Consider the following 19,356-nt stretch of genomic DNA (forward strand, 5'->3'; position numbering starts at 1 on the left):
GGGAGGGAGGGAGGGACTGAGGGAGGGAGAGGTGAGAGACAGGGATGTGAGGAAGTGGAAGGATAAGTTGTGGAGCAGAGAAAAAGGGAGTGGAGGAGGGCTGAGGGAGAGGGGATGGGATTGAGACAGGGTGGGGAGTGACTGAGGGAAGGGGAGAGAGGTGGGAGTGACTGAGGGAAGGGGAGGGAGGTGAGAGTGAGGGGAAGGAGGCAGTGGGAGACAGAGAGTGAGTAAGACTGAGGGGTGGGAAGGGGGTGAGTGACTGAGGGGAAGGGGGAATGAGGGAGAAAAAGTGTAGGAGGGTGCTGTTTTCGAAAATGGACCGAAAACAAAAATGTAATGTAGCCCGTTGTGACGGGCTTAACGGCTTGTGAAATAGAAAATGACTTTGCCTTCCTTTCAATTCAGCTGCAGATAGAAGCTGTTTGTAGTGTTAACTATGATGATATTTAACCTAATAACATGTTCTACTGGGTAGAGATGTGATGGTGACAAGTAACGTTAAAGGCCACAGAGAGAGAGGCTGAAATATTTTCAATGGATATGATTGTTGTGGAAATGTATTTAGATCAAACTACAAGACTAGCTTCTTCAGGGAGGCATAGATGAAATTAGGCACAAACTGCTTGGCTGTTAGCTATTATTTAGTTTAAGAAAGATCAGTGGTAAATTGTTATAAAAATGATTAATGCTAAAATAGAATATAAATCTAAATAAAATAATTATCAATGTAAATAAAATATTTTCTGCCACAATAAAAATATCAGTAAGTACAAGAGTGGAGAGACAAAAACATAGCTCGTTCATCCAAACTCCCAACTCTTAATTTTTTCTGAATGTGGAGAATTGGCATGAATTGTGGAACTCTGGATTACTCTTCAATTCACTGACCACCATCACCTGCCCAAAACGTCAACCAATATAGCAAGCTGCTTGGAAAGACAGGCCAGACATTAAAGACGAATCAATTCACAGACACAAGATTAAACACCACAGAGAAGACAAGTGTCATGTTTTAGAACCAAGCCACTGTATCATTCAGCTTATGATCAGAGCCTTCAGTTTCCTGTAGCAGATTTTTCAAGATTCTGCAGCAAGGGATAGAAAATTCTTTGACAGATTTTTCAAAATTCTGAGGCATATTTGTGTTAAGTTTTCAAATATTTATAGATTACATTTTTTATTTTTTATAAAAATAGGAATTTGTGTCCATTTAATTTATTTGCTACTTTATTAGAGGAAAAGGGCTGTGATTGGGGCTGTGGAGGTAGGAAAGGAAGGGATGTGAAAATGGGGAGGGGGGATCTTCAGGAGTAGAAGGGTAAGAGATGGAGGCACAGAGGGAAGGAGAGAAGCATGGGGAATGAGAGGGATGGGGAGATGGGGAGGATTGGGTATAGGAGTGGAAGAGTATGAGGGAAGATTGAGATGTGGAAGAGGATAGAGGGAGGACTGCAGATGGGGTAGAGGAGGAGGGAAGATGAGGAAGAGGGGTGGAGAAGGAAGGAGGAAAGATGAGGGATGGAAGTTGGTCCTGAGATTTTGGGGGGTAGGGAGATCCAGATAGAAAAGAGGGAACTATCTCCCCTCTGCCTCCAGCCATGTTCTCCTCTAGTCCCTACTCCCCCCCCCCCCCCCCTCTTCTTCCTCCACAATTATTTTATTGTCCTCATCCCATCTGGCCATACTCACATGCTACCATTCACCCTCCCCTACTTCCTTTTTCACGCACATTCTAATTCCCTAGTCATTGTCACACAACCCCTATCTCTTCTAGTCACACACATCCCTCCAGCCCTTGCATCACTCATCCTGTCTCTCAGGCCCTTTCCCATAACCTTTCTAACCTCTCTCTCTCTCAACCCCAATCCCTGTTTTTACACAACCTCACTAAATCTCATCTCCTCTTTCCCTTATTGCTGCCCCCACCCCTACCTTCAGCCTGTAGCACCAACTCCCTTTCTCCATCCTGCTTCCTCTGTGCTGCAAGGAGGAGAGCAGCAGCACCACATCAGGCTGCATTCTCATCCTTCTCTGCCACCCTTTCCTGATTACTACTTTCAACAGATTTTGATTGTACATTTGGTTGAATTTGGAATCTCTGGGTCAGTATTGCAGTGGTTTTCTCGATGGAAAAATGGATGAGGTCAAGCTGGGTTCAGTTTCGTCGTCTTGGTCTCAGTAGACAACAGGTGCGCCGCAGGGATCTGCCCTATCAACTGCACTATTTATTTAATATTTACATTGCTCCAGTATGTGAACTCGTAACTAGTCTGAGTCAATTACTGAGTATATACAGATGATGACTTTTTTTCCCCTCAGTTACTACATCTTGGACTAAGACATTGACGATGGCCTTACCCTGTTTGTCTGAAGAATGGATGAAACTGAATTGCTTGATCATTAATATGACTAAAACTGAAGTTATGATCTTGAGTCTGTTTCCCTCTGTGGATATCCCTACAAAGATTTATTGTAACAGTATTGTAATTCCAATTGTTATTAGCTAAGCAATCTTGGTACTCGATGATTCGGATTTATCCTTTTGTTCTCATATTAGCGGTGTTGTAAGGTCATCTTTCTATAAATTACATCCCTTGCTGGGGGCGCGCTGTCACCAACGGGAATGATCACATAGAGTGAGAGCTCCCAGAGAAATCTAAATCGGCCCGAATCAGCTGCATCCATCCTATAACAGTGCAATCAACATATCAAGAGTAATTTGTGGTCCGCAGTGGCATCCAAGAGAAAAAGCCCCGACCTTACACAGTTTTCCTACATTAAAGCGGGTGAAGACCGCGGCACGTCCAATCCAGAGCAGACTGAGAGTGAGGCCTCCGAAATGGAACCTGACCACGCGGTGCCTTCATAGCCATCAGAGCTGCCCACCCGTTCCGAGTTATGGGAATGGTTTATAGACCTTCGGAAGGACCTAAAACAGCATAAACAAGATCTTCTACAATCCATCTCTAATGTCTGCGAGGACTTGGCAGCTATGAGAACTAGAGTGGATGAATTGGACACCAGAGTAGAATGCCAGGACGAGCTGCTGCACAAAATGGCAGATGATTATCAACAATACCATGTGGAACAACTAATGATCGCAGAAAAGGTAGAGGACCTGGAAAACAGGTTGTGCCGCAATAACATTCGTATCCATGGTATAACCGAGTCGCAGGAATACACAGACTGTAGGGAGGTGGTCTTGAACATATTTCGATTCATAATGACGGACGGGGCTGAAGCTGGTACGTAGAGTGCGGCAGGAACGCCAGCATTACATGTTGAAAGAGTGCATAGGACTTAAGGTCCCAGAGTAGCAGAGAAACCCAGGGACATGCTGATATGTTTACAGACTTACCAAGAAAAATCACTGGTGTATAATGTGTCGCATAAACAACGGGAATGGCTTTGGGAAGGCCATAAAATATGCATATATAATGATCTGGCAGCGACAACCCTTCGCAAACGTTTTGAATTGAGAGCCGCAACGACAGTGCTGCAGGAATGCAACATTTAGATATCTGTGGACATTTCCTTCCGGCCTCATGTTCACTGTGGAAGGAGTCTCGCGTCGAGTAAAGAATTTAGGGGAAGCGAAGGAAGCATTTTGCAAAGCAAATTTGCCACTCCCTGTGATTGTACCACGTTCAGAGGCCGTGTCTAACAAAATGAGAAATACCCCTTGGTGGCAGAGGGTGGGTAACAGCAGGAGACTGGAGCACTAGAAGGGGACACTTCAAGTTTATCAGCAGAAGGATACCAGCTCAGAAGTTCGCTGAATGCAGGAGATACTTGAAACTCTGTTACTGCTTTGCACGATGGATGACTATTGCAATACTACTGCAGCGTGATATGGTGAGAACATGGCATCTTCCTCTTAGAACTACATAGCTGATTCTGGACTGAGGAAAGCTATGAGTGAGTTAGTTTTTGGTTGCCAGGGATGCAGCTTACTTGTTGGAGACCTAGACCCCCATGATAGGAGGTATCCAAGGGCGGGATCCACATGGTTTAAATGGGAGGGTTGGGGTGGGGAACATATCCATGAGCTCAAGGGAAAGGTTTTTTTGATATATTTTATCATGATGTTTGTTGGGGGTGATCATATTGTTAGGGGAGGCAAAAGGGACATCCCATTGAATATTGGGAGTTCGGGTTGGCTTTAAAAGTGTTGTCTCTTAATGTTAAGGGGCTTAATTCACATACTAAGAGGCAATTCCTGCTGCGAAACCTTCACTGCCAGCATGTGGACATAGTTTTGATCCAGGAAACTCACGTGCGCAAGCACCATGAAAGGTTGTTGCAATTTAAGGGGTACCCCCAATATTACCTAGCTGCTAGTACAAAAAACTCCAGATATGCCGGGTTAGGCATCTTTATTGCCCAACGGGTGACTTTTGCATACAGGTCCCATTTAACAGACCTGTTAGGTCGATACCTGCTACTGAAAATACAAATTAATAGGACAGTGCTCACTATTGTAAACTTTTATGCCCCAAATATAGACCAGGGCACATTTCTGCATTCCCTGGCCTATGTACTCACTACTTTCGCAGAAGGCCACTTAATATGGGGTGGGGACCATAACCTGGTATGCAACCCTAGGATAGACACGTCTAATTATAGAAATGCAGGAGGCTGGAAGGCCACGTTAGAATTATCTACCTTCATGAGTAATTGGGTTGTAGTAGACATATGGAGGCAGCGCTATTCCACTTCTGGAACCTACACATTTTTTTCGAATCCTCATATTTATTCAAGGATTGATTTCTTATTTATAGATAAAGGCATACAAAATCAGGTCACAGATGTGGGAATCGGTGACATCACCTGGTCTGACCATGCCCCGATCTGGGCCTCAGTAATGGTAGCTCCCCTGGACTCAGGCTTACAATTTTGGTGGATACGGGAAGACTTACTGAGGGATACTGATAATAGAAAAGTGATCGTAGACTCTCTTCAGGATTATTTTAACCTTAATATGGGTCAGTGAAAGCAGTGGGTTTGTTATGGGAATGTTCAAAACTGATGATACAAGGGCGTCTTTTAGCAATGTCTTCAGCTCTACGGAAAAAGAGGGGAAAAAGGCGAAATGAATTGACATGCATCATTTTAGCTCACTTGCCCAACAACACTCTCATTCTCTTAGTGATGCCACTATGAAAACATTACAAGCGGCACGCACTGAACGAAATATGCTGGATTCCTCTCAAATAGCGTATGCTTTAGAAAGAATTCAATAGAAATATTTTGAGGGACATATTTTGAGGGATTTTAGCCAGGCAACTGAAACGACGCCTCACCCAAAATAACATAGCTAAGATCAAGGATAGTACGAGAAAGGTATTGACCACTATGCAGGAAATCAGAGATTGTTTCACACATTTTTATTCCTCATTATACAGTAAAGACCAGACAATTACTCCTGCGGCTATAGACCAATATTTGCAATCGGTCACACTACCTGATCTCACAGAGACTCAACAATTTTTAGATAGTCCCATTAATATCTCGGAAGTGCAAACAGCCATACCAGGGCTTGATGGTTTCACGGGAGGATATTATAAGACATGTAGTGCGCAGCTTTTAGGTTCGCTTACTGACTTTTTCAACAGTCTCAGGGAAGGAGACCCTCTACCTCTCCACTCAAATGTAGCGGGTATCACAATACTAGCGAAACCAAGGAGAGATTCCACTTAGTGCGGGTCTTATCGTCCAATATCGTTACTTAATATTGATTTGAAGATTTTAGCAAAAGTCCTGGCAGCATGTTTGAATACAATTCTCCCCCAGTTAATACATAGGGACCAAGTTTTATACCACAAAGAATGGCGGCGGATAACATGCGTAAGGTTACAGATATATTATGGTGGGCTAAATCAGAACAGGTTCCTTTGGTCCTTTTAGCCATTGACGCCAAGAAGGCTTTTGATTTAGTGCATAGGGACTTTTTATTTGCAACACTGGTTAAGATGCAGTTCGGGCCTCAATTTCTGGGATGGGTAAAAAGTTTATATCACAATCCTATGGCCAGGATCAAGGTAAATGGCGGGTATGGAGACCTTTTTCCTGTACAATGGGGAACTTGACAAGGTAGTCCCCTGTCCCCACTTTTGTTCGCTCTCTTCTTGGAGCCCCTTACTACTAGAGTTAGGGAAACAGATCAGATTGAGGGAATAAAAACGGGGACCTTGCATCTAAAACTTTCACTTTTTGCGGATGATATCCTGCTGACCCTTACTAATCCTCTTAAATCTATTTGAGGCATCACAGAAGAGATGCGTGCTTTTAGTGCCATGTCTATGTTTAAAATTAACATAGATAAAACTGAGCTTTTGAATATATCTGCTGATCAGACTACTATTCAGGAGCTGAAGAGACACTACCTTTTTAAAGTCGCAACCACTTCCCTTAAATATTTAGGAGTACACATTGGTCTCACCGTGAAGGACCTATTTCATCTTAATTATGCCTCGCTCCTACACACCATACAACGTGATTTTCAAAAATGGGATAGGGAACAATATTCCTGGTTAGTACATGTAGCCATAGTAAAAATGAATGTTACCTAGATTACTATACCTCTTTATGTTTAAACAATTTTTATTGGGTTTTACAATAGCAGTACATATAACAACACCCGGAAGTGAGAGGAACTCTGATCTCACCCCAGAAACAGTATCACCAATAAAAAAAACACTCTTACAACACCCCCACCCAACCCCCCCCCCCCCCCCCTTGTTATAGAAGTGAGTAATACTTTTAGTACTGCAAAATACCCCCCCCCCCCCAGTCAGGCTACATCCATTACAGAAAGGGGAGTGAAAAATTAATCATTGACAACAAGACTACGAGCTCGAGGGGTCAACGACTGCAGGTACGGCTGCCATATTTCCAGAAATCGCTTACGACGCTGGGGTGTCATGATGACCATGGAGAGCCTCCAGGCTCTCCATGGTCATCATGAAGTGCAGACTGTTCCGCCAAGACCAAAAGGAAGGGGACTCAGCGGACCGCCACGTCGAAAGAACAATCTTCTTCCCCACTAAACAGGCCTTATGAAGAAGCAGGCGCGAGCCAGGGTCCCGAATCCGAAGCTGGGAGATACAGCCAAAAAGTAACCACATTGGAGTAATAGGAAAGGCAACATCCAACAGATCCGCTAGATATGTTGCCACACGATGCCAGAATCGTTGAATGGGGCCACAGGCCCAAAACACATGTGAGAGTGTGCCCTTACTATGACCACGTTTAATACAGGCCGCCGTAGGGGCTATAGCAAAATGGCAGGCCAACACAGGGGACACATAAGCCCGGCACAAAAATTTAAACTGCAACTCCCGGTAATATTGATTCCTCGTGACCCTGGCTATGCGTCTAAAACATCTTCTTAATATCGATTGGGTCACCATAAACTCCCCGTCCCCATTCCAGCGTGATTCCAGTACCAGACTCTGATCATGTTTTGACAGTCGTTGCAGACATTTATAATACATTGACAGTGAAGGAGCAACACGACGATCAAAATGGAACACAGTGTCCAAAATAAGGTAGGATGAGGGTAACTTTGCATCCGCTGAGAGGGCCCATATGTAATGACAAACTTGCATAAATGGGAAGGTGTGTGTCACCCCAAATCCATATTGGGTCATGAAATCAGAATAAGAGAAAAGCGTCCCTTCACGTGTTAATAGATGACACAGTAGTGTGATAGCTCGGGTGAACCAAGTCTGAAAGATAGAGGACTGGGTTCCCGGACGAAAGTCTGCATTCCCACCTATCGGCAAAAAATAAGCATTTAGAGTAGGAAGCTGCAACCGTTTAGTTAGATGCTTCCATGTCTGCTGCAGCGGGCCAATCATAGCTGTACAGGTTAAAAAAGAGGGCAGGGATACAGAGTTAGCTTGTATCACATACGAAGGGGCCAAGGGATACATCAAGGCTTTATCCGCAGACAAGGATGTATACATGGACTCGTCCACCAACCAGTCCCTCACAATTCGCAGATTACTAGCTAGATTATACCCAGCCAGGTCAGGTAGTCCAAGGCCCCCTCCACCGGTCGCACCCTTTAACCAGGATAGAGGAACCCTTGCTCTCCCCCCTCCCCCCCAAGATAAATTTTCTAATAGCGCTCTCTACCACCTTGACATCTCTGCGCTGAACCAGTATAGGAAGATTCTGAAAAAGATATAGCCATCTAGGCAACAGAATCATTTTAACCATATTTACCCGGCCACTAAGGGAAAGGGGAAGTCTACTCCAGCCCGCTACGTTGTCAACCATCTTCTGTACCTGGCAAGGAACATTGACGTGATATATACGTTCTGGATCTACTGGAAGCTGCACTCCCAAGTATCGCAACGACTCTCCCGCCCATCTCAGTGGAAAATTGTCCGGCCACGTGTCCCTCAAATTGGGAGGATAAGCCAGTGCGGAGGACTTGGTGGCATTCAAACTGAAGCTTGAAAAAATTCCAAAGTCCCAAATCATCTTCATTAAAACAGAAAGGGATTTCTGAGGATCCATGATGAAAACCAGCAAGTCATCCGCAAAAGCCACTGTCTTGAAGATGTGACTACCCATACGGACCCCCCCAATCTCTCGAGTGTGCTGAATGGCAAGGAGAAGAGGTTCGAGCTGTAGAATAAACAAGAGAGGCGATAAAGGACAACAACCTTGCCTGGTCCCCCTAGCCACCTCCAAAGGTTCCAACTGCATGCCATTGGCAATAACGACCGCCTCAGGCTGTGTGTATAGAAGGTGCAACGCCTGCAAGTAAAAACCAGTGAACCCCCATCCATCCCAGTACAGTGAAGAGATATTTCCACTTTACTCTATCAAACGTCTTCTCGGCATCAAAGCTAATAGTGAGATAGGAAATATCCATTTGGCGACACATTACGCTCGTGGCAAAAGATACTGTTTGATTTTATCTGGCACAGGCGCCCCCCTCCCCCCGGGTATCTAGGCACTTGTTGTATCAACCAAGGGACAGAGGTGGTCTAGGTGTACCTAACTTGGAATGGTACTATGCAGCAGCACAGCTGACTGCAATTACAATGCATAGACAGGTTTATGTGAAGCAATGGGTAACCTTTGAAGAACAAATTGCAGGGGGAATGCCACTCGCAGCGATGGTGTGGCAACCCCATGATACCTGGATTATTCGAGGGAAACTGTCTATGGTATTGGAAACAACTATGAAAATATGGTCTAAGTGGAAAGGGCGTTTGGTGGGTACTAAGATATATTTCTACTCTACCCGTCTGTAGTATAATACTCAGTTCGCAACAGGTCGTGAAAATTACTCATTTAGTGCATGGCAAACAAAAGGCATCCATCATATAGAACATCTACTCAGAGGCGATTCCATAAGGCCCTGGTTAGAAATTCAGCAAGTATATCAGTTACCAAAATGGGATTTCCTAGCCGGATGCCAGGTCACTCATTTCTTACACACTTCTCTGATTTTATCTTTAATATAGGATAAAACATTAATAGAACATTATTGTGAAGATATTGATAAAAAAAAGGGGTATGACTTCTAAGTTGTATGCTTTGCTGCTTGGCACAGAGACCCGGTCTTATCCACATGTTACGAGTTGGGAAACAGACTTAGGGCGGACACTGAGTCCAGAAGAGTGGACACAGGTGTATACCGCTGCTCGTAAGTGCTCGGTGTCAGCCACGCAACAAGAGAACTGTTATAAGCTGATTACTCTGTGGTAGATTACTCCGCATACTTTGCATCAAAGATATTCGCATGTGAATAAGTTATGTTGGAGGGACTGTGGACAACTTGGTACATTTCTTCATATGTGGTGCTCCTGCGAATGAGTGCAACGGCTGTGGAAAGAGGTAGCCTTATGGATTGAAGGCCTTTTGAGTGTACAGGCATCCAGGATGTTAGTTTCATGCTACTTAACTACCCACTACCATCCCTGGATAAACCACACAAGGCGTTTTGTCTGCAAGTTTTTATTGCAACCAGGATAGCAATAGCAAGTCATTGGAAGCAGTCTGAGTTACCTTCTCTTCACATGGTACAACGGAAAGTGCATTTTTATTGTAAAATGGCAGCAATAACTGTGGAGATTCACGACTCATCAAAATTTCAAGCAATTTGGACACCATTTCTACAATGGGAGAAACAGCAGGCTCACCAGTAGCTTATTCTTTAATCAAGATGTCATTCTGAAATTTCAAAGGTTATATTTTGAACTTAACCCCTATTCTTATAGAGTACTTACAGCATTGTGTTAGATGTAGATTGTACAAGCTCATGGATAGGTAGAGGGGGGAGGGAGGGATGGGGGCACATCAGGAGTTACAGGGCATGTTTTTGTTGTCATTGATGTACTTACGCTTTGGCATGTATCTAACACCACTGTTTGTTAATTTTGATGATAAAAATTATAAATTGAAAAAAAAAATTACATTCCTTGCAAAAATTTAAACCATTTTTGCCTTCTACAGGTTTTTGCCCTACGCTACAATGTCTTACAGTAGTTCATCCCTGATAATATACTGTATTTCTCTTTGTATTGGGTTGCCCACAAATACGATTAAGGCATTACAGATCATACAGAATACAGCTGCTTGAATTTTCACTGATGCTGGTCTTCAGAATCACATAACACCTACTGTATATTGCAGTCCCTGCACTGTTTCACTTGTTGCCTGGTGTATAAAATATGATTGCCTCTATCACCCATAAGAGACTGAATAATGAAGCTCCATTACGTACCCCAGAGACCGGGTCTCCCCCCCCCCCCCCCCCTCCCTGTAAGGCATTGACCCTCCTCCGTCGAAGTCATCTTCAGGCGCAGGGGCCATAAAAAGACACTGACTCGGACGGAGGCTTCATTGCCCAGGGGATAGAAGTCTACTGCCTCTGCTTACCACTCTGAGGCTCGGTATTAATTTTGCCTGCCTGCTTGCTCATCTGCCTGGTTTCTGCTTACCGACTCTCCCAGAGACTGGGTCCACCCCCCCCCCCCCCCCCCCCCCCCCGTGAGGCATCAACCCTCCTCCATTGACATCATCTTCGGGCGCGGGGGCCATTAAAAAGATGCTGACTCGGTCGGCGCCATGTGCCGGCGGAGCACACCTAAGGGGATCTCCCCTTAGTGCTCCCCCTTTGTGCCTCTCCTGGGTGCCTCCGTGTACATTATTCTTTCTGACAATAGCGTTTGATCTCTCACTGCAAGCTGTAAGTACTTTCTTTTATCATGGAGGAATTCTCAATTCAAAGCATGGTCAGCTTCCACCGGAAGAAATCAGCCAGAAACTCAAGAACCACTTTTAATAGAGAACGGGCACTAATTCCAGTTTGCATTATTCCCAACGCCAAGCTGATGGCGTTAACTGTCTTATCTTTATTTAATGCTCAGTCCCTTACCAAGAAGATTTCAGTGTTACTTGATCATCTCAATGATCACAAACCAGACATTTGTGGCATTATTGAGACCTGGCTCAAATCAACTGACTCCGTTTTAATCAATTAGCTACCTCATTCACTTATTTATTTTTAACTTTTATAATCCGACATTCTTACATCAAATGCAAAACAGAAAATGCAGGAAATATATTTCCATAGTCTAATACAATGAACATTTATATCTAAAATTGTTAACAAGGATTTTGATCATGATGTTTTAATGTAATTTTATTCTTTTGTTTTTTTAGTTTCATTTGTGTTTTTCATTTAATTTGTTCTTTTATTTTCTTTTTTGAAAATATTGTAAACCGCTTTGGTCATTTCTTGCATTTGGTGAAACGGTATATAAATGTATTAAATAAAAAAATAAAAAAAAAATAAAGGTAAGAACTTGGGGAAAAAAGGTTAATTAACAGAAAAAATAAATGAAAGAATTTTTAATGAAGCACAAAGGGTTGCACCTTTGTTGCGGCGCCTGGTGGTGAGGCACTTTTCAACTGCCGACGAATCTCTGTGACGTCGGGGGGGGGGGGGGGGGGCATGGTCTCCCGATCGGGTTCCTCTGTCACACATCTCACTATTTCCCCTCACCTCCCGATGTATATGATATCTTTTCCCTTCCCAGGTCAACTAAAAGAGGGGGAGGCATAATGCTGTTAGCACACAAGAAATTGCAATTAATTCAACAGGATCTCAGTATAATATCCCATTATGAGACAGCTTTCTTTAAATCCAGTTCTCTTCAAATTTGCTTAGTTTACACCCCTCCCAGTCTATTAGAACATAACTGTTCACCTTTAATTGAACTGTTCATGACAGTAATCGATCCTAACATTCCCACCGTTATTTTTGGTGATTTTAATTTACACATAGATGTGCTTCCTTTGTCAGCCAGCTGTGAAATGTTTCTATCTACCTTGGAAGCGTTAGGCTTCAGCCAAATCGTTAAAGCCCCAACTCACAAAGCTGGCCACTCCTTGGATCTTGTGTTTATTAATGATGCTTTTGACATAAATGAATCTCCCAGCAGCTTGCCAGTACCCTGGTCAGATCATCTTGTTACTTCCTCCTTATCATTCAAAACAGTCTATGAAGCTTCCCCCTCCGAAAATTGAAATTTAATTTAAAAGACCTTATTGCCAGCCTGCCTGAAGCTCTTGCAAATCTAGATATCTCTACCTCCTCTACCGCTGTTAACTCCTGGGAAAAGATTGTTACTTATCCAAGTCTCTTTGGTCTACTCTTAAGAAGTGGATCTTTCCTTTTGAAAAATACAGAGCCCCTTGGTTTTCAACACAATTAAAATTCCTTAAACAGGGTTTGCGCCATCTGGAAAGAATTTGGCGTAAACACCCCAATTCCACATCGCTTGCATATTATAGAGCAGCCCTCCATAAGTAAAGATCTTCAATAAATTCGGCCAAATGTGACTTTTATTCGGAGAAAATCCATAAATTTCAATTTAATCCTAAAACTTTGTGTATGTTTCAGAGTTCACTATGTCTAAATCTCTATCACTGTCCCCTGAAAATTTAAAAAACAAAACAAACGAATTTGCCACCTTTATAGAAAAAATTCACAACATTCTAAACAACTTGGCCTCCTCTCCTAAGCAAGTCATATTATTACCCTCCAATCCCGCCATAAATTGGACTGTCTTTGACAAGGTGCCATCGCTTGAAATTGCCACTGCCCTCAAAAAGATGAATCTTGCGGTTCTCCCGCATGACACAATTTCAATAAAATCGCTTCAGTCTATTCCTGACATTGTAGTACGACCTTTAGCGGACATTATAAACATTTCCCTGGAAGATGACACTTTTCCTGATTCTTTAAAGTGTGCGGTAGCCAAGCCCATTTTAAAGAAACCCCATTTAGACCCAGATAATCTTGCGAATTTTTGGCCTATTTCCACTCTCCCCTTACTAGCAAAACTATTGGAAAAGGCAGTAAACCGGCAACTTATGGATCACCTGGATAATAACCATTTGCTTTACCCCTCTCAATTCGGCCTTCGGAAATTTCACAACACCGAAACACTAATCATTTCTCTTTCTGACATCATGTTAAGAGACCTTGATAACGGAAATTCTTATTTACTAATTTTATTGGACATATCTGCTGCCTTTGACGCCATTAATCACGAGTCTATGATAATGAGACTCCAAGAAATCAGCCTAGCAGATTCGACCCTTGTGTGGGTCAAATCTTACCTCACAAACAGATCCTATACTTGCCAGGTTCTTATGGCCTGGATTGGCCACTACTGGACACAGGATGCTGGGCTTGATGGACCCTTGGTCTAACCCAGTATGGCATGTTCTTATGATCAGCCAAATCCAAAACAATTAATATTTCCTCGGGGGTTCCACAGGGTTCGTCCCTATCCCCCACACTTTAACATTTATATGGCCCCTCTCTGTAAATTTCTAGCAGGCTTAGGACTAGTTCACTTTATATACGCAGACGTCCAAATTCTTCTCCCTATTAAAGATTCATTAGAGACAACTTTGAAACTTTGGGAAATTTATTTCAGATCTGTACAACAATTACTCACCCAGATGTCCCTTTCTTTAAACTACTCCAAAACTGAAATTCTTCTGATTTGCAATAAAGTCACGGAAAATATAATAACAGACATTAGATTGAGGCCCCCTACTTACAATATTCATCAGGAAGTTAGGGAGCTAGGTTGCACTTTGGACAGTGAGCTCAACTTGAAGTCTTCGATAAAAGCCATAGTTAAAGACAGTTTTTATAAATTACAGATATTAAAAAAAAATTAAAGCCCTTGCTACATAGTGGTGACTTTCGTACAGTCTTGCAAGCTCTTTTATTGTCCAAACTAGACTACTGTAACGCCCTGCTATTGGACCTTCCGACTTCCTCGATTTGCCCTCTGCAACTCTTGCAAAATGCGGCGGCACGTCTTTTGACCAACACTAGAAAATACGACTACATTATCCCCATCCTGAAAGACCTTCTTTGGCTGCCAGTTCACGTTAGAATCCAGTTCAAATGCTTGATTCTAATTCACAAAACCGTATACGGAGAAACTATTGAATGGTTAAATGCATCTCTTCATATACATACTCCCCAACTCAATTTAAGATCCTTAGGTAAAGAACTGTTATAGATTCCGTCACCAAAAACAGCTCACTTAAACACGGTCAGAGAAAGGGCTCTATCATTGGCAGGTCCAAAAATTTGGAATTTACTTCCACTTGACATCCGGTTAGAGTCAAATATACACTCATTCAAAAAAAACTGAAGACATGGTTGTTTGAACAGGCATTTATCCAGTCAGATTAATCCCCTGTTTTACTCTCCCAATTTTACTTTAGGGAGCTTGTTTTATTATTATCCCCTGTTTTACTCTCCCAAGTTTACTTTAGGGAGCTTGTTTTATTATTTTAATATTTTAATCTTTTATTATTTTATTTATTATTTTATTTTACTATTCTATCATTTACAATCTATTTTATTGTTTATATTAATTTATCTACTTTTATTGTTTAGTGTTTTGATTTTACCTTTACTTGACAACTCCAAGGGCAATGCTTTTTAGCAATTTTTTATTTCCTTCTGCTTTTAGAGTAATTTAAGAATTTATTTGATAATTTTAGTTTAGTTCTTTTAATTAATGATTAACTGTATTTTCCAATGATTTGTCCTCTATATCTGTATTGTAAACCGACATGAAGTTAACATGAATGTCGGTATATAAAAGTGACTAAAATAAATTAGCTCTGTGCTGAAGATCTATCAGTTCTCCCATATCTTTTGTTCATGTAATCAGGGGCGTTTTGACTAATTTAGATGGTAGAACTTCAGTCTTGCCATGAGTGGGCATTCCCTTTTGAAAGCCTCATATTGCGGAATAGTCTCCCTGTCCAACTTCACATTAATGAATGCCACAAGTTGTTTGACACATCTTAAAACTTAACTTGTTTCAGCAGGCATTCAATTCAGCAGGTTAGCTGGTGTGTGTTTAATTTTCTTATGTTAACTGTTATTTGGAGATGATATTGATGTGTATTTTTAATTATGGATGTTTTTATGTAATTCGCCACAAACAGTGGAGTTAGTGAGTAATTTTATTTTAATTTTTTTATTTCAACTGCTGGGGCTGTACAGTGTCCCATGGTTGAAAGCAACAGTCAGGCCTGGCTGGCAGAGGAGGAGGACATGGCCTGATGTGCTGCTACTTTTTCTCCTCCTCCCATGTAATGAATGCATTCCCGTGAAGGTAGAGTGGAGGGAAAGAGGTTTGGTGGCGGCAGCTCAAAATAGACTGTACCTGGCTCCCTGGTCTCCTGTGGTGATTTCCAAAGGACCTGCAAATTACACAGGAAGGGGCAGATTTTATAGCCCTTCCCACAGCCACAGATTCATGGAAGACTAGGGCCCCAACTTATGATCAGGAGAACTAAAGGAAATTTTTAAACAATCCAGGAATGCAAGACTTTTGAGATTAAAATAAGACAACTGGGAACTGACAAAAACTTAACTTAAAGACCTAGGTTTCTTACCACATTCTGAACTAGCGCCCTATTGGCTGGCTTCTCAGGCGAGTGCCCAGTTGGCCTGTCCCTTAATCCAGTCCTGATATCAATATATGTAAATAGAAACAATGTTCCTATATAATATTTTGGCACTTATGTAGTGCTCTATGCCAGAGTGCTTTACAACAGATTGCATACATGTACAGCAAATACTTGTCTTGTCTTGTGCTTTTCATTGTAAAGGAAGACCTTCAAGATTTACAGGGCAATATTTAAAAAAAAAAAAAAAAAAAAAGGATAACAGCAAATGGCAGTAGAGTACATGAAAATGTTTTTTCAGTATGCCATTAACAATATTGTAACATTTGTTTTATTTCAAGTCAAAAATACAGAATATCTACAGCAAGCTGCTATAGAAGAATATGGACCAGATCTTCATGTGGCAGTGAGAAGTCGTAGAGATGAGTTGTGTTACCTCAGGAAACTTACTGAACTTCTTTTTCCTTATATTCTTCCTCCCAAAGCAACAGATTGTAGGTATGGTATTTATCATGTTTCATGTTCAGTTATGAAAAGAGTGGGTTGTTAGATATGTGTGGTGACCAAGTCAAACCTCTAAAGTATAGACAAATGGGGTTGAATAGGGACTGCATAGAGGCACCATACTTACTAATAAGTAGAATTCAAACCAGAATCTGCCTCATGCCCTAATGGTTCTGTATATGATTCTACTTGTGTGGGCTGGAAAAATGGGAGTGGTCGTCATAGAAAATAAAACTTCTCTGGGTTATTGCTCGCATGGAGCATTGCCTCAAAAAATGGACCTGTATGGGCTCAGGCATTGGACAGCAACTACCTCAACTCTCACTGAAAACACATGGCAGACTGATAGAGAATCCCACAATCTGCCTGACCCAAAACAGACACCTTTCTCCCTACTTAAAAGCTCTGCTGCATTTAGTGCAGTAATTAGTCTGCACCAAGGAACTTGCTTTAGGTCAAATTAACAATCAGTGAAAGTGAAGCTCTACAAGGGCATTCACTTTTAGTATAGTTACACAAAGTTAAAACTCAGCAGTGAAGAAGCCATTTTTTCATGAAACTTAAAGGGATCATTGTCTAGTGATGCCATTGTGCTATATTAGTTTGTTTTCTGAGAGGAACTAGCCTGCATGAAGGCAGCAAACCTTTTTGTTTGTTTTTTCAATGGAGGGTCTGGTGTTTGAATCCAATAGGCTATGTGTTTGTGGTTACTAGATGCCCCAGGTCATTAGGGGCAGGATTTTCTAGCCGTGATTCTATTCCTAAGAAAAGCAGGATAGTAAATTGAAGGCAAAGCCCAGATTCCCTGTATGTACCAGGATCAGTCCAGACAGTGGGTTATGTTCCCCGTCCAGCAGATGGAGTCAGACAAGACTTCGGAGGGTGCTGGCATATAAGCCTGTGCACCCTCCCAGTATCTTCCTGACTCCAGCAGATAGGAGTAGGGGAGCCTTGCTCCCTCTGTTTAGAGGACTCCTTTCTTCCTCTTTCTATTTCTTGGCTTTGTGGTTGGATCAAGTTTAAAAAAAAAGATATGAGGTTGGGAGTTACATGCGCTTGCAGGCAGGGCTGTCTTGTCTCCTTATCTTTTACTGTTCTGTTTCTCACAGGGTAAGTGTTTGCCTTGTTGTTTGTCTCATCAGGGTTTTTGATTTTAAGATTCTCGGACCAGGGGGTGGATGTTTTTAGGTTTCAACCTCTTCCCCCCCCTCCCCCCCTTGCCGCGGCCCGACCCACGGTCCCGTGAGGCGCATTCCACGGGACCGCCACAGCAGAGAGGTCATATTCCTCTGCTGTTACCTTCGGGGTCGGCAGGGTTAGCGGATGCATCTTCCCGCTCTTTTCCCCCGCGGCATGATCCCTCACGGCTCATCAGCGGTGCAGCCTTCACCCCCCCTCCCGCCCCCCACCGAGCATGCCGCAGTCGGCACGTTCGGCATGCGGGGTGCTGGGATCGTGGCTATCCCGCAAGGGGGTGTGCATGAGGTGCCTCCCTGGTGGGGAGGGCACCTCTCGGCCGCTAGGCCGTCCTTCTGGGCGAGAGTCAGCTCGCCTCATGAAGCATGGGCCATCCCCGTTCTCTCACTGCACGTGGGAACGGCAGCCATTTTAGAATCGGAGCTGCAGGGGCAGGAGCCCTCAGGAGATAAAGGGGAGGATTTCTTGGAGTTCCCCCCTGCCGATCCTCACTCCCATACCACCGTTAAGCCTTCGGGGATAGCCGGGAGCCCCCCCCCCTCCTCTTCTCCCCCGGGCCCCCCGCCTTTTCAGCAGAATTTATTATGCTCATGCATAATGCATATTTACAGTGCTTGGAGCAGCCTACGGAGCCCACGGGGGGGGGGGACCCTCACCTCCCACCTCCCAAGGTCCCCAGGACAGCGGATCCATCAGCAGGGGGCCAGGACCCAGTGGGGGGGGGGGGGGCCCTCCAGGGTTCTTTTTCTGCTCCCACCATTGGGGGTCCCAGCGGTGGACCCGGACCAGGGGGAAGGCGCTTCCCCTCCCCGTGAGGACGACGGACGACTCCCTCCTCGCGGCACAGGTGGACGGCGATGACCCGAGAGTACTCCGAATTTTCCAGAGGGACGAGTTGGATGCCCTCATACCTCATATCTTACATGAGCTGGACATCGAGCCCCCTCCTGATCCTCTGTGGCCGCCCACATCCATCATCTCGTCCACAAGCAAGAAGGGAGGTCCTGTCCTAGCGGGCCTGCGCCCTCTGTCCAGGGCCTTTCCCACCCATCCCACCTTCCTACAACTACTGGCCAGGGAATAGGATACTCCCAAGGCCTCGCTCAAGGTCGGCAGAGCGATGGAAAAACTATATCCCCTCCCTGAGGATTTCCTTGAGCTCCTTAAGATACCGAAGGTGGACTCCGCGGTGTCGGCGGTGACCAAGCGGACGACGATTCCGGTCACAGGTGGCACGGCCTTGCGTGACCTACAGGACAGGAAGCTGGAAGTTTACCTTAAAAGGGTATTTTTGAGGTCTCGGCTTTGGGGGTACGTGCTGCAGTCTGTAGTTCCCTAGCTCAGAGAGCGGGCCTCCGCTGGGTTCAGCAGCTCCTCAACTCGCAAGATCTGCCCCCGGAAGGAAGCTAGCCAAGCAGATCGCTTGGAGGCCGTCATAGCCTAAGGGGCGGATGCTCTGTACAATCTGCTCCGAGTCTTGGCGCAGTCCATGGTTTCTGTGGTTGCGGCAAGGTGTCTCCTCTGACTTCGCAACTGGTCAGCTGATTCTTCCTCCAAGTCCAGTCTGGGGTCCCTCCCCTTCAAGGGTAAGTTTCTCTTTGGGGAGGATCTGGACCAGATCATCAAATCGTTGGGAGAAAATGCGGTACATCGTCTGCCAGAGGA

The 19,356-nt window shown here is 43.8% G+C and overlaps 1 protein-coding gene across 4 annotated transcripts in view; it reads left to right on the forward strand.

Annotated features, from left to right (window-relative positions):
- SNX14 (sorting nexin 14) overlaps window positions 1-19,356 on the forward strand; it is a 271,117-nt gene that overhangs the window by 70,014 nt on the left and 181,747 nt on the right. For all 4 annotated transcript variants that reach the window (XM_029595485.1, XM_029595488.1, XM_029595486.1 and 1 more), the window contains exon 8: window positions 16,332-16,488. In XM_029595485.1, the coding sequence (XP_029451345.1) occupies window positions 16,332-16,488 (157 nt within the window). The remainder of the gene's footprint in view (window positions 1-16,331; window positions 16,489-19,356) is intronic.

The sequence above is a fragment of the Rhinatrema bivittatum genome, chromosome 3, assembly GCF_901001135.1.
Source record: "Rhinatrema bivittatum chromosome 3, aRhiBiv1.1, whole genome shotgun sequence".
Classification (NCBI taxonomy): domain Eukaryota; kingdom Metazoa; phylum Chordata; class Amphibia; order Gymnophiona; family Rhinatrematidae; genus Rhinatrema; species Rhinatrema bivittatum.